Source organism: Nesoenas mayeri (assembly GCF_963082525.1).
Source record: "Nesoenas mayeri genome assembly, chromosome: Z".
Taxonomy (NCBI): Eukaryota; Metazoa; Chordata; class Aves; order Columbiformes; family Columbidae; genus Nesoenas; species Nesoenas mayeri.
The window spans coordinates 5803062-5818614 of record NC_137542.1 but is presented as its reverse complement, the minus strand read 5'-3'; the positions used below and the strand labels follow the sequence as shown (position 1 = coordinate 5818614).

The window sequence follows — 15553 nt, the reverse complement described above, 5'->3', positions numbered from 1 at the left end:
TAAAATTTAAATTTCCGATTTTTAAGATTTCCTTTGTTAAAGTCCATGTAAACCACTTTTTGGCTTACATCTTTTGGCGTTTCCTCTCGTTGTGCTGATAGCAACATCTAGTGGCAATATTACCTCATGACAACGCCCTACTTCTGGAAACTGGCCGAGCTCCATTTACCTCTGGATAAATCTCGACTGACAGTTTGCTGTAATAAGAAGAACAAAGCTGCTGATTTTCTTTGTTGCTGTATCTCCTGTAGAAATTGCGCTGGAATCCTAACACCAGCAGCTGTGTAGGATAACATTGGCATACGTAAGACCATGATTTCTAGATTGAATGAGCTGACTGGGATCTCTTTCTTCCACCAGGAATGACCATCAGGTCTGCAAGCTGTGAGTCACAGTTCAGTGTCCAGTTTTGCTCCTCCAGGGGCTTCCACTGTAATCAAGGATCACCTGAAAAAAAATGGTGGTGTTCTAGCTGTTGTGTATGTAATTGCGGAGCTGATTCCTCTCACACGTCTACAAGCAGTTGGTTTAATGCATATTATCAGTAAATACAGCTGTCCTGATGTCAGTCAGTGCTTTGAAACCTGGCTGTCTGCTCATGCTGTTCTGCTCCTAGATGAAAGCTGGATTTTGGAGACTGTAGCAGAACATACATGCATCTCTAGCGTGTACCTCCAATAACTATGCACATATTCCAAGTTTCACAGAAGCATTGGACAGCCACGGCAGACGTGATGAGGACCTATCTGAGATTTCTGGGCATACGATAGCGTGGTTGAAGTTCCTGTGCATAAATAGTGTCTTAAATTCAGTGAAACTATAAGAAATACTGGGCAGATGCAGAAGATCCTCAGAGTACATCCGTGTAACGTTTTGGGTGAAAAGAGAACACATCCAGAATACACATATGGTTGCACAAAAGAGAAAAAAATCACAAGTTAACCCTCCGCTATGCAAGAAAACAGGAGGGTTGCAAGACCAGGAGGTGTAAAACTGTCTGTATGGGGTACGCTGGCGAATTGTGGGGACAGCTCATGGCATGGTCCACCCAGGATCTTCACTTGTGCTCCCACCTGCTCGTTAACAAGGGCAGTGCAAGTCCTGGCCATTTACTGTGTCCAAGGCTGGTCAAGGAGTTGAAGCTTCACTCTGAAAATGTTAAAAGGTAATTAAGCCAATCCTAATTTTAAAATCCCAGAGAGCAGCTTTTTTCGAGTTCCCTGATAAAGTGGGAAGGGGCTGCAGCAAAAGCTGGTTTATTTATGACGGGGCTACTGCATTTGCAAGGACAAGGGAAAGCCAAATTCATCATTGATTCTGCGCCCCAACGAGGATTTGAATCCAAATCTCACAGATTCCCAAATGACTAAGCTGTAGCATACATAGTAGTAGAGATTCTCAGCCTGTTCTCTAAATTTTACTCTATTTTCCTATAAATTAATGAAGACTAGTTGAAGCAGAGCTTTTGGGTGAACGCACATATTGTGATTACAACGAGGGAATTGTTTACATTCTAACTTCAGCCAAATAAATACTTTGAAGGTTATATTGCACAAAGTAGCTCCATCATGAAACGAAGAACCCAGTGCTCTGCTCTAAGCTTTATGCAAAATGTGTTTTGAGAAGCCAAATTCAAGATAAAACATATGACTCTGTATCGAGAGTCCAGAAGAACTCACAGTGGTTTAAAGGCTGATACACAGGGACATGTTGGCTTCTTGGTTGATGTTCTTTTCTGTAATTCTGTATTAGTGCTGGCATCTGTATTTTAAAGTGATGTTGGAAAACTGGACAATACAGAGAGAAAAATGATTTGAAGATAGATATGAACTGAAGAAATACTTCAGTTTTTCAAATAAGCCTGATTGTGGTGCAGACATCTTTGAAAAATTAAAAATCGAAATGGAAGGGGTTTTTTTTAATCTAGTGAGGAAAGCCAAAGAGCCCTATGCAAAGACACTTTCAAGTCAGTAATACAGCAGTTAAAAGAAAACAGCTGGGATGCAATAAAAGAAACAGGCATCATCAGATCCAGCAGACTTGCCCAGGTCCAACTAGTTAATTTGCGCTCAACATGAAAGCTGCTGGTTGAAGTTCTGCAGGTTGAGCAGGACAGAGGTGAGATTCGATAAATGGTTTAAGAATTGCTTTCAGGACCTAAAAACCTGATGAATTGCATGTCAGGTGCCATTGCCTGTCTTCACACCAGGGACTACCACTGCTGCCGTCATTTGAAGACCATGAGTAAATACTATTTTCTAATTTACAGTGACCATTTTCTATTTGAGGAAGGCTGTTTTCCAAAATACACATTAAAACTCATGCAGTTTGTCCTCCCAACTTGTTTGAGGGGATGTTTTGATTTCTGATTAATTTAATAGGTCCAGAGAAACATTAGGGTGGTTTCTTTTTTAGCCAGAGCTAGCAGTAAGAAATTTTAGTTCCTATGGGAAGTTTTATGACTGACATGATGACTGAAGATGATAAAATTCCAGCTACACTAGACAACAGCCTGTTTCTTCTGAAAAAGATTGAGTCTGTAGTTAGGTTCTCAATTGTGCAGTATTTATTACAATTAATACAAACATCTCTCAAACAGCACCTGTGCTCAGCCACTGAATAGACAAATAAGCAAAAACATGGGAGTAATATAGAATACTTCAGGCTTTAAGAAAACACCCAGCAAACCAACCACCTTTACATAGTTATGTGATATAGTTTGACTATTGGCTGAACAAAAAGTACAGTCATCCTGTGCTCCTGAAAAGCATTTGATCTTTCTTTGTACAATACCGTGGTATTTTATAGAACTGGAATTGCCTCTCTTTAAAAAATGAAATACTAACAACTGGCAAAAGGTCACAGTAGATCTAACAGAGATCCAATCCCGCTGCCTGACAAATTGTTTCATCCCAACAGTTATTTTCCCTGTGTAAGCGCTGTACTAACGTCTAGTAAGAAACATCCACTGCAGACCTTCACTGACAGAGCAAAACAGGGAAACTAACTTCACTGTGAGATGTGGCCATGGACTTGGCGTTCCCCCAACCCCTTCCTCTAAAAAGCCATCCCTAGTGGCAGCCAGGCTGACACCAGAGCAATGGTTGTCCCACTTTAACTCAGTGCACACATGTGTGAGCTGTGCTGGACCACACGTGCCATGGTGACACAGGGCTCTTCCGTAAGTCAGAGCCCAAATTAACTCAGGTCTAGCGTCATACCTGTGCCCAAGCTTCAAAATCTTTACAGTTCTGTGAACCTGGCAGCGTAGCAGTCCAGAAATTGCTTCATGAGGCCCTTTTCATGACAGCTTCTGGGAAAAATGGTTTATGAGGGCACAAAGGCCTCAGAAGGATCTCCAACCCATCCTGATGGCAGGCTGGTTGCTGCGCTGGTTATGAACCTGAAGCAGCCTTTGTGAAGGCACCGGGAATCAGGGATGGTCCAGAGAGCACTGAAGCGCCCTTTAATTCTATGAAATAAACATCTGATGTTCTCAGCGGATGGCCAATTTGTTCTACACAACACACATTTAGAAACGCTACTGCTTCTCAAGCTCATCTGCTGGTTCTAACGATGCTCTGGCTCTTCTGTCATTCAACAGCAAAGCATTTCTTGCAGAATGAAAAGTGAGCTGCCAACAAAGCACACCTACCGCCCCTGTGGTATCTCACTTACAGACACACATTACAAAGTCTTGAGTTTTAAATAACAAGCACAAAAGTTTTTCCAATCAAAAATTTTATTGACATTCTTGGCAAATTAATCTAAATTTATGATCTTGGTCTTTCCTTCTTGCCCTTGTACAAGGCCAGCAGAGAAACATTGGCTACTTTGACAACCTTGAAGCGAACTCCAGGAATGTCACCAACAGCATGACCCTTCCGACCAAAACCAGCAACCAGAACCTCATCGTTTTCCTGCAATGAAAGACCGTGTGGTTACAGAGCTGCGAACATTAAACCCGTGCACACTTCCGAAACAGGAAACATTAAATTAAGAGCCACAGTCTAGACTTTTTAAGGCAAGGGTGGAAATACTTAAGGCTATTGATAGAGATACAGGAATAACGACTATTATCCCCTTATGTGATAAGGGGAGATGTTACTTAGCTTTGCAGTAGTGTGGCTGAGAACTTTGCTAAAGAGTGGAAAGTACAAAATCACCTCTAGTAATTTTTCATGTGTGTCTGCAGTAACTGCTTTAAGATTCACATAGTGCAGAATGCCATGAACCCTTGTTTAACCATGCCCTGAATCTGTCAATTATGTGTTTCTTTACCATAACATACAACTTTTTATAAATCACTTCTTCAAAATTACCTCAATGAAGTTCAGGCAGCCATCGTTGGGAACAAAAGCTGTTATTTTTTTACCGTTCTTGATCAGCTGGACTCTAACACATTTCCTGATGGCAGAGTTGGGCTGTTTAGCTTCTACTCCACTAAAATGTAAACACATGAAAATAAATTAGCAAAAATCTGTTTGATGAAGTAACAGATACTCATTACACCCCTACAAATTAGTGAATTACTCTGTACTTAATGCAAGTTGCATCTGTGTTTCAAAACCAAAACTATTAGTGATCTATTTAGAGCTTCTCTCTATATAAAAGCTCAGTTTCTAAGGTGAATAAAAATTGAAAATCAATCACTTACAAACACATATTAATTTAGTAAATAATGTGGAGGGAAAAAAAAAAGGAGGCACACCTTGGGACACTGACAGTGTCCCAGTGAAGATTTAAGTTATGAAAAAGAACAGGCCAGAGACAAGCAGATGGCATCTTTGACACAAGTCACACACATGTAGTTCATCTTCTCTGCCCCATCAGAGATCAGTCCATCTCTGGACAATTATTTACATGAATAAAACATTACAGACTTCTCTAGTATATTTTGCGTGTTTTTAGAACAGTAACGCCAAAAGTTTGTGTGAACATCAAATCTAAACCAATACCATTGGAGAAATCTATCAAAATTTCAGACTTTCAAGGTTGAGAATTCACAAAGTGCTTGGGTTGATGAAATAGAGTATATGCCCCAAATCCTGAATGAGTAGAATATATGTGTTCTTTTGCTTCTACATGAGCAGAATTTTTTGAAGTGACACATGTAGGATAAAAAATACCGTTCAGCACAGCCGCTTGGACAAATAAACCACGCCCAGCACATGGGAACTAACAGAAACGTGGCTTGCTACAGACAGAAAAACCTCACGCATTTTCGGAAAACAGGTCGCTCCCGAAGGCCCCACGTTCCCGAGGCCTCCCCGGGGCAGCCCGATGCCCCGGCCGGCACACGGGGAGCTGCTGTACTCACACTTTCTCCAGGACGATCCCCTTGGCGTGGGACGCCCCTCCGAAGGGGTTGGCCTTCAGCGCCGTGCCCAGATGCGCCTTCTTGTACTGCTTGTCGTGCCACTTCTGGTCGCGGCGGTGGCTGCGGAGCTTCCGGGCGGTGCGGAGGCCTCGGCACTTCCCTGCGGAGCAAGGACGCGGAGGGGTGAGGGTCCCGCTCTCAGCGACGCGGCCCCGGGTGTGCACCAGGCCCGGCCGCGCTGCGCTGGGTAATGGCGGCCGCGCCGCTACCGCCCACGCCGGCCGTGCCCGGAGGGCCCAGCGCCGGCCGCAGGCTGGCGGGGCAGGGGAAGGAGAGCGCTACCGAACCCCCGCACGCCCTGCGCGGTGCCCCCGCCGCCCCAGCCCAGCCCGGCCCGGCCCGGCCCGGCCCGTCCCCCGGCCCCGCAGCGCTCACCCATCCTTCCTGCGCGCCGGCCGGGCGAGAAAGAGCGAGCTCCGCCCGCTGCGCGCCGCCTAGCTGCGCCCGCCAGGCCCCCGCGGGCTGCCCGCGCCGCGCCTGGCTGAAAGTCCCGCCCGGCAGCGCCAAGGGCAGCCTGGCCCGGCGCAGCGGAGCGCGGGAGCGCGGGTCCATCAGCGGGTCGTGGCGGCGGGAAGACGTGGTGTCAGTTTTAATGTGTTTAGTCGTGTTTATTTTTCTTTTCTTTTATTTTTCCTGCGAGTTACGGGGCTCGCAGGGAGCGGGGCAGGCACGAGATGCGGCGTGTCGGCCGCTTCCTTGAGGTGAGGCAGTGAAAGGTGCTGGAGAGTTCAGAGAACCAAGCTGGTGAGGGGCGTGAGGCGCAGGTCTGGTGAGGAGCTGAGGGAGCTGGGGCTGTTCAGCCTGGAGAACAGGAGCTGAGCGGAGACCTTATCGCTGTCTGCAACTGCCTGAAAGGAGGCTGTAGCATGGAGGGGGTTGGGCTCTTCTCCCAAGTAGCAAGTGATAGGACAAGAGGGAATGGGCCAAGTTGTGCCAGAGGAGGTTCAGATTGGATATTAGGAAAAATTTCTTCCTGGAAACGGTTGTTGGGCATTGGAACAGGCTGCCCAGGGCAGTGGTGGAGTCACCATCCCTGGAGGTGTTTAAAAGGCATTTAGATGAGGTTCTTAGGGACATAGTTTAGTGCTAGAGTTGTGTTAAAGGTTGAACTTATTGGTCTAGAGAGCCTTTTCCAACCAAAATGATTCTGTGGAAGGACGCTTCAGCTTTCTGAGGAAACATGGAACAGCAGGGTGTGAAAGGCGCTGAGGTGCATGTTGTCCTCACCAAATGGTGCTTGTGCGGCCCTTCCCCACTTGCAGAGCTGTCTGTGGAGGATGAGACTCGCACGTGGAACACGCAAGGAACCGTCTCAAAGTGCGGAGGCCGTGCTGGTATCAGCCCTGTTTTGTGTGGAATGGCCTCAGCTGCAGCTTGGGGGGCCCCTTTCTTCTGCCACAGTGTTCTTCAGGCTCACCAAGCCCTTGGTTCTGCTGTATCCTCATTAGGTGTGTGCAGCAGGTGCTTGCCAGGCTGCTCACAGGGTGAGAAAGCAGAAATCTCACATACAGTGTATTTAGGGTGAGCAAGGAAGATACTGAGGAGCTGCGATGGTAGGTGAGCCAGGATTTACTTCCAGCATTTGACTTAAATTGCCCCCAAGTCTTCCAGTGCATCTACACCACAGTGAAACTCTAAAATCAACAAGCATTTATTAAGTTTGAAAGCTGCTGTCAGTCCATACTGCCAAACTAGCAGTCTGCAGATGCCAACCAAACAGGCACAGCTGCCTCGTTCAAACAACCCGCTTCCTAAAACAAAAAGTCATGAACATTTACTTCCCTTTTTGGGTTTGCTGTGAAGGGGCATTAATGTATCTTTATTAACACAACCTGTGTTTACAGCTTAAATGGAAAATATGTTGTTTATGCAGGGCTGTTTTTACGTTCAATCCGTAGAATAAACAATCAAGAAACATTAAATGATTAAAAAAACCCAACAAAACTTAGCAACAGTTTCAGGAGCAAACATTACTGTTACAAAAAGCAGCTCATTAGAAGATGTGATTCCAATGTGGAGAATGTGATCGTTATTTGGTAATTTTCAGAACAGGGAAGTTAATGTGAAAATGCTGCAGCTTTACTTTACAATCTTAAGAGTATTAGGAATCCTTATTACTTAGAATTTGACTAGGAAGGAGATTGATGAATAAATAAAATGAATATTCTGCAACGAACTTTGGCATCTGGTGCACAAATATTCACTAAGATCTAGGAAAGATAATGGTACTGTAGGTTTTGCTGTTTCTTTTTAAACTTTAGTAGGACTTTGGGACACTTCAGTTACGACATTCTTACTTCATTTCACCCTGTTCTTCAAAATTAGTATTGTTTGTTTGATGCCGAACCAAAGAGAAGTGCTCAGGTTTAGTTAGTGTTATCCATTGCAAAAAAGTTCATTCAGACATGTCACCCTGTGTTTAATAAAATGCAGAAGAAATGTTTGTATATACAAACCATTTATTATAGCACCGAAAGGCATACAAAAATAATCATATTTAAATGTGTTTTGGTACTGTAGCTTGCAGAAAAGGAACTTATGTTCTTGGTTTCTCCTTGCCCTTGTACAAGGCCAACCAATTTTGGTTGGTTTTCACTGCAAAAACACACTGTTGGTGGAAAAGGGTTGTTTTCTTTGGAGAACACCAGCAGTGCTACATAAGTGCTTCTAAAATTCAATGTTTCAGTTGGCTGAGCAGATAAATCCACTCAAAATCCCACAATTTAGCTTAAAACTCCTGCTATAAGCTGATCTCCAGCATTCCTTGTGAGATCTGATTTCTGATGTCCCGTGGAGCTGTAGCCTCAACCCGGGGGGACTCAGGAGCGACCTCACTGCAGCCGGTCCCTTGCTCCCCACCGCTCACATCCCTGTCCCTCTGTAGTCTCCTTAGCACAGCCCCGTCTGCAGGTGTGTGAGATGCTTTTGGGGTTTCCTCATGTGCCTCTTAGCAGGGAGAACAACAAAAAGGAGATTGAATTGAAAATAGAGGGAGAATTAGGGCTGTGAGTACCTTGTCTGGTACCTCAGAGCCTATGACTTTCTTGAATAGCAAGTATTTTACAAAACACTGGTGGGTGGTCAAAACAGACCCTCTGGCTGCCACAGTTATGTTCTTCTGGGGAAGGGAGATACACAGGTGTTGGGACCTCCTTCCACACAGGAGCACAAGGTCCTGCACCTGGGTAGGGGCAACTCCTGGTATCAACCTGGGCTGGAGATGAAGGGATTGAGAGCAGCCCTGAGGAGAAGGACTTGGAGGTGCTGAGGGATGAGAGATTGGACATGAGACAACAATGAGAGCTCACAGCCTAGAAAGCTGACTGTATCCTGGGCTACGTCTAAGTGTGTCCAGCAGATGGAGGGAGGTGGTTCTGCCCCTCTGCTCCTATCTGGTGAGACCCCACCTGGAGTCCTGTGTCCAGCTCTGGGTCCTCAGCACAGGACACACATGGACCTGCTGGAGAGGGGCCAGAGGAGCCACAGAAATAATCAGAGGCTGGAACAGCTCTGCTGGGAGGACAGGCTTGGAGAGTTTGGGTGTTCAGCTGGAAAAGAGAAGGCTCTGGGGAGAACTTATTGTGGCCTTTCAGTGCTTGAAAGGGGCCAATAAGAAAGATGGGGATAGACTTTTTAGCAGGGCCTGTTGTGATAGGACAAGGGGTGATGGTTTTAAGCTAAAGAAGGGAGATTGAGGAGATTGAGGTGAGACCTGAAGAAGAAATTTTTGACACTGAGGGTGGTGAGAGCCTGTCCCAGGTTGGCCAGAGAGGTGGTGGGTGAACCATCCCTGGAGACATCCCAGGCCAGGCTGGATGGGGCCCTGAGCAACCTGAGCTGGTGAAGATGTCCCTGCTCATGGCAGGAGGGCTGGAGCAGATGAGCTTTGAAGGTCTGTTCCAACCCAAACCGTTCTGTGACTCTATGATTTTAGATCTACCTTTATTACACTGAGCTTTGTTTTGTGTTGTTTGTTTGTTTGTTTTGTGTGTGTGTGTGTGTGTGTGTGTGTGTGTTTCCCGTCACTGCCCCTCACTTTCCCCAAAAGCTGGCTGAGGATCAAGCTTCATTCTTGATCCAGTCTCCATCCAGACCAGCTGGCAGTAGGGCCTGGAGTCTGTACGAAGATTTCTTGCAATACATTGGCATCTTTTGGTGTTGTTAGGAAGGGAGCAGGAAAAAGAGTTGTAACAGGATTCATTTTTGCATCATCCCTGCCTGTATGGTGGAGATGAAGACTAAAAGCCCTGCAGGCAAATTAGTTGCCCAGAGAGAGGATTTCATTGGAACTGTGACAAGATTTTTCTTTTTATTCAGGCCAATTTTCTGTCCATGCTTCTGTTGCATTGTGGATATATCTAAATCACAAGAACAATGCGTGTCTCAAAGTAAAAAAAATAGTAATGGTATCTCACGTGCTAGTACCTTGTACAGTGGCTGATACCTTATACTTAGGTTGAGACAAATTAGTTTAGAAAGCTGCTCAGTTCATGATGACCCAATATGTCACCTGAAGGTAACTATAAACTGTGTTGAAAATAGATTGTGCTGTTGTCTGCCTGAGGAGATGCTAGCCAAAGAGATAAGTTATCCATGTCTAAAATTACGTCTGCAGTCTCATTCGTTGCATGCAAACCCAGTATGTGTATAATCATTGCAGCATCAGGCGGAACAGCTGTAATCTCAGGGTCTCCATCAATGTTTGTGTGGTCATCCTGTTTGACAGGGGGTTTGCTGGACTGTGGTGACACATTTGGCTGTGTGTGGAGTGCCAGCAATACCAACTGGCTAGCCTATCAGTCTCTGATATTTTGCTTCACAAACCTCACAAAACTGTGAGCCCTTACACTGAATTTAGTTGCCAGCTGCTTTCTTAACTACCCTGTGTGTGATGGAGATCCGAAAATAGAGAAGCGTTGAAAGTACAGTAAGATCTCCTGCTGTGCCTCCCCAGTTGGTGAAAACCAACTAAGTAGTAGGTACTTTATTATTAAAGGATGAGTTTTTCGTGAAGAGTAATCATGAGCAAAAACTGTTTGCCAGAGTGAGGAAAGAAAAGACGATAAACAGCAGTTTAATCCTCTGATTTGGAATATTGGCCACTTTTAGCCCACCACAGCCCATCTTAAAGGATGTAAACAAAAATGTTGACTTCCTCTTGACTTTGGCATGCAGGATGTTCACTGGATGCCTTTGTGGAGTTGAATGTCACTTCGTGTGTTCCATGAAACAGTGTGTGGGCTTTGCTCATGATCCTCTGTTGACCCTTTGTCCACTGTGCATGTATGTATTCAAAGCATGTGGCCGAGCAAGCTTTGTTTGCTTGATTTCAGCATAAAACAGGCAAATGTACAATGGCAATTCATCAATAGAATCACAAGAGCTCATCTAATCATGCCCCAGTCAGGACCACTGCATGTGAGGCTCCATTCAAGTGTTCTTTTAAACTCAATAATGCAGAGATGGTGGTTTTATCATCATTCTTCACCAAAATGAAGTGCTTAGGATGACTTTTTGCTTTCAGTGGATCTGTTTTCTTTTTAGATACCACGTGAGTCTGCTTATGCTTGAACCTCATGAGAAAGCAACATTTTTAAGAACTGTTTCAAATGTTTAATATTATTGTTGTTATAAGCAAGTGTCAAGAGGTAAGGAAAGACTTTTATTGATGCTCTTTGCTTCTACCATTATTTCAGATGAGCACTGTCAATTAATGAATTATTATCAGCATCCATAATATCCTTATGTAGTGAGGAAGTCAGCATATTTTCATTGATTTACACTAGCTTAACCGTAGCAGTTTGGTGCTACATGTTTTCTTGGTTGTCTGCAAAAGCTCCTTTGTTTCTGAGCAGATAGACATGTACTTTTCTCCTCTTTGACTATATGAAATGGTGGCCTGAGAAGGCACATTGCCTCTAGAAGTTAATAGCACCATGGAAACACACAGGCTGGAAGTACAATTAAAGATACATTCTGTTATCACGGAATGGGCTACAGGATGTTATCTTGGATTCAACCAGTATTGACTTCAGGTGCGGCCTCCCACGTCTTGTTTATACTACTTTCTCTCACTTTCACTGCCCTTAAAGGACACATTATTTTTCCATTTGTGCCATACTGGTTTGTATTTCAGCATTTTTCTTTAGCTTTTGCTGCCATGCTGATGAAGAACACTTAGAGAACAGCAGCACATGAATGAAATGTCAAGGCACCACCAGAAGGCCTCTGTGCCTTTTCCTCTGCACTTATTTAGGAGGCACTAGGGGTCAGGAGGACTGAAATGTTTAATAAACCAGTGACATTAGTGGCTTCACAGTTTTTAGAAGTGTGTGTGACATTCCTACCTCTTCCCAGGGCTGCTTAAAATTTTCAGCTGAGCCATGTCTCTGTACTGTTGGTTCTAAGTTAAGCATCATACATTTCTGGAGCTTCACAGAAAATTTAGGGATTATTTTCAAATGGTATTTGTTTATCCCTACGCTCCCTTATCTCATTTTTCCAGCTGTGATTCCCACATAAGTATCTGGATTCCTCCTTAAATTGGATAGAAGCAGTACTACTGAGGACAAGCTGTTGAGCGATTTTTAAGATTAGTGAATATTCTCTGTGTCACTGAAGGAGAAATGAATTAAGATGGCAAATCCTTTTTAATAGTTACGATGCCAAATCCCCTATCTTTATCTTATATCTGGAATGCAACAGATGGAAGCACTTAATTGGTGAAGCAGGGCTTACTGTGTGATCACATCAGCGGGCGGCTGATGTTAGCTGCCGAGCAAGAAAGCAGTGTGTAGATAGATAGGTATATATATATATGTATATATTTATATATTAATACACATAGCTGTTAGCAGGAGCTGGTTGTGACTGTGTTCTGCCTGATATTTAAGTAGAGAAGGGTGCAGCGTGATGAAATGTCAGCTAAGCACTGGTCCTCAAAAGCTTCCTTTTGAGATACCCACATGTTGTCCCAAAACAGGGTTCTTTACCCAGTGTGCGTACAAATGAGCCAGATTTAGCACACACAGAGACAAGATATTTTATTACAGAGTTGCACAAGTCTGGATGCTGGAATAAAAGCCAGCATGGCCGCCAGAAAAGTAAAAGGTGTTATATACAAAATCTTATCACCACTCAGGGCAGTCCCAAAGAGCCAGTTGGTTATGCATTTGCATGTTGCATTATATAATCCTTTTGGCCTATAATGAGCAACATTCAGCCAAAGGACACTTCATCCAACAGTCTTGAGATATGTGTTAACGTAAGAACTAATTGTGTGGGCTTCAAAATGTCTAAAGTTGCAAGGTCAGTAGTGTCTGTAGTTCGTGATTAGGTGTTTTGTAAGTCACTCTTTGTTAAATGAGCAGGCCAACCTAAAAATGAAAGGATTTACATATCTTTAGGTTAGCAATTTCAGACAGGATTCATTCCTTGAAGTGGTGAGAACACACATGGAAGGTGATTACCAAGACCCCATCTCTGCCTGGGCCCCAGAGCTCCCTCCAGGCTGGTCCAGATCCGTGGCTGTGTTCATGAAGGTGGCCAGACTGCGCACGAGCACGCTGCAGGACTCTGTTGTTGTGCCTGCTCCACCCGTAGGTGTCCTGATTCCAGCTTTCCTCGTCCTGTGTAGTCACTTTGAATGTAACGTTGTCCTGGTTTTGTTAAAAACAAGTTTCTTTTAGTGAATTTGCATGTCAGCTAAAGCCTTCATATTAGCTGCATTTTTCTGAAAAGCCAGCTACGTGTTTTGGTAGACATAGCAATGGTGTGCAAGGTCGCTGGACTGATAAGGATGGATGTACAACTCGCGAGAGGGGCAATGAGAAACAGGTAACCAAAAAACTGACCAACTGAAGTACTCCATGCCGTTCACATCATACTTCATATAAAAGTGGGAGATCACGAGGATCTTGTCCCTTTTCCTCATGGCCGACATTAGGAGAGGACCTTGGTAGTCGTCCCTGCGAACTGAGGGCTTGTGGCAGACTGAATCCAACTCCATTTGGCCGCAGAGTCACAGTATCACAGTATCACAGTATGTTTGGGATTGGAAGGGACCTCAAAAGATCATCTAGTCCAATCCCCCTGCTGGAGCAGGAACGCCTAGGTGAGGTCGCATAGGAACATGTCCAGGTAGGTTTTGAATGTCTCCAGAGAAGGAGACTCCACAACCTCCCTGGGCAGCCTGTTCCAGGCTCTGTCACCCTTACTGAGAAGAAGTTTTTTCTCAAATTTAAGTGGAACCTCTTGTGTTCCAGCTTGATCCCATTACCCCTTGTCCTATCATTGTTTGCCACCGAGAAAAGCCTGGCTCCATCCTCGTGGCACTCACCCTTTATATATTTATAAACATTAATAAGGTCACCCCTCAGGCTCCTCTTCTCCAAACTAAAGACACTCAGCTCCCTCAGGCTTTCCTCATAAGGGAGGTGCTCCACTCCCTTAATCATCTTTGTTGCCCTACGCTGGACTCTCTCCAGCAGTTCCCTGTACTTCTTGAACTGAGGGGCCCAGAACTGGACACAATATTCCAGATGTGGTCTCACCAGGGCAGAGTAGAGGGGAAGGAGGACCTCTCTCGATCTACTAACCACCCCCCTTGTAATACACCCCAGGATGCCATTGGCCTTCCTGGCCACAAGGGCACAGTGCTGGCTCATGGTCATCCTGCTGTCCACCAGGACCCCCAGGTCCCTTTCCCCTACACTGCTCTCTAATATGTATTTTCCCAACCTATACTGGAACCTGGAGTCCAGTCCAGGACTTCGGGTGCCGGCCCTGTAGTTGCTGGGACTTTCAAGATTGGTTTTGTATATTTTGTATTATTTTCTCTATTTTTATTGGTAGCATTAGTAAAATGATTTTTCCAACTCTCTTCTCTCTGTCCTTCTTTCCCTCCCAATCGCCTGTCCTTAGTGGGGAGTTGGGAGAGGGAGGGGATGAAGAGGGAAGTGGGGGTTAACAGTACATTTGCCATGGTTTGTTGTCACCTCGCAGTCAAAACCTCAACAAAGGTTTCATTAGTGGGCAATGTTGGGAGAGCGCATGTGGGTCATAGAGTCTGAGGAGCCAGCTTGTGTACCTAGCGCTCTTTGCCATCATGGGCACAACTGATGTCTGTTTTGAGAAGGCCAGTGAGGAGGGAGGGTCTGCAGAGGAGGTACTGGCGCCCATGACCCGTGTATCTTTTGAGAACTGACCCATCCCAGAACCAGCTTGCCATTGTCACAGTGATGTGTGTGCTCCCTGCTGTCTCAACCTGACAGTCCAGAAACGGAGGCAGCGTAACTCTGTGGGCATTTAACAGCTGTGCTCTGGCCTAGAGTTCTCTGTAAGTATAAAAACAGTTGAGCCAGGAAGCTGGACACACACAAACTGAATGCTGAAGGAAGGAAACCGCTTGCAAACACTTAATTTCTAAGCTTGCTGCGTCTGCTTTCACTACTGTAAAATGGAAATAATACTATTACTCTGAAGGTATTATAAGGCTTCAAAATACATGTAATTCTTTCTCTGGTTATGATATGGAAGGAGAAATTTCAGAGCTGTTTGGAAACAGCACCTTCACCTTTCTTTAAGCTTAGGGTTGAGTGCAGGTAAGAAGTGCTCTTCAGTGTGATTTTAGAGCTGGGCAAGACCATCCGATTTTATTTCTTTTTTTCCTTAACAAGCAGCCCACATCCTGGTACAGTTTCCCCAGGATGTGTAATCTGTAATTCACCAGGAAGCCGGCGTGTCCCAGCAGTAGGCGCCCACCGTCAGAGTAAATCCGAGCACATGAAGGATTTCTCCCGTGGGTACCGGTGCAGTGATGTGGTGGTGAATCCCGTCCCCCACTGGCTGGATCTGCTGCCTGTCAGGCTGCCAGGCGGAGCATGGGCTGATGCTGGACCAGAGGAGCAGATGTGCTGGGTGTGGAGGCACCGGTGCTCTTCTCCATGGAAAGAAACGCTGCCCTCGGGTTCCTCCTGCTCGTTCTGTACGTGGGATTCACGGTGCCTGTGGAGCACATGATTGCGACAGCGGATGGCAGGTCAGTAACTGAGTGTGTGTCCAGAAACTGTCGGTGGAATTGAGTTCGTATTTTAAATGTTGTAATTTGGTTTTTTTTGTGCTGTGTGGAAGCAGATTTGACCGCAGTTTAGAATATCAAGAGGTGATTTTATT

The 15553-nt window shown here is 45.1% G+C and overlaps 1 protein-coding gene across 1 annotated transcript; it reads right to left on the bottom strand.

Moving 5' to 3' along the window:
- Positions 1–3724: 3724 nt before the first annotated feature.
- Positions 3725–5851, bottom strand: RPS23 (ribosomal protein S23). The gene is made up of 4 exons (XM_080362988.1): positions 5756–5851; positions 5321–5480; positions 4323–4443; positions 3725–3920 (listed from the first exon to the last, which is right to left on the bottom strand). The coding sequence occupies exons 1-4, from the start codon at positions 5757–5759 to the stop codon at positions 3774–3776; spliced, it is 432 nt and encodes a 143-aa protein (XP_080219114.1). The 5' UTR covers positions 5760–5851; the 3' UTR covers positions 3725–3773.
- Positions 5852–15553: the final 9702 nt, after the last annotated feature.

Coding starts and splice junctions, on each gene's coding strand:
- RPS23 (XM_080362988.1), bottom strand. Junction 4,444..5,320: donor GGGATCGTCCTGGAGAAAGT/GTGAGTACAGCA, acceptor TTTACATTTTAG/TGGAGTAGAAGCTAAACAGC. Junction 3,921..4,322: donor GCTGCCTGAACTTCATTGAG/GTAATTTTGAAG, acceptor CTTTCATTGCAG/GAAAACGATGAGGTTCTGGT.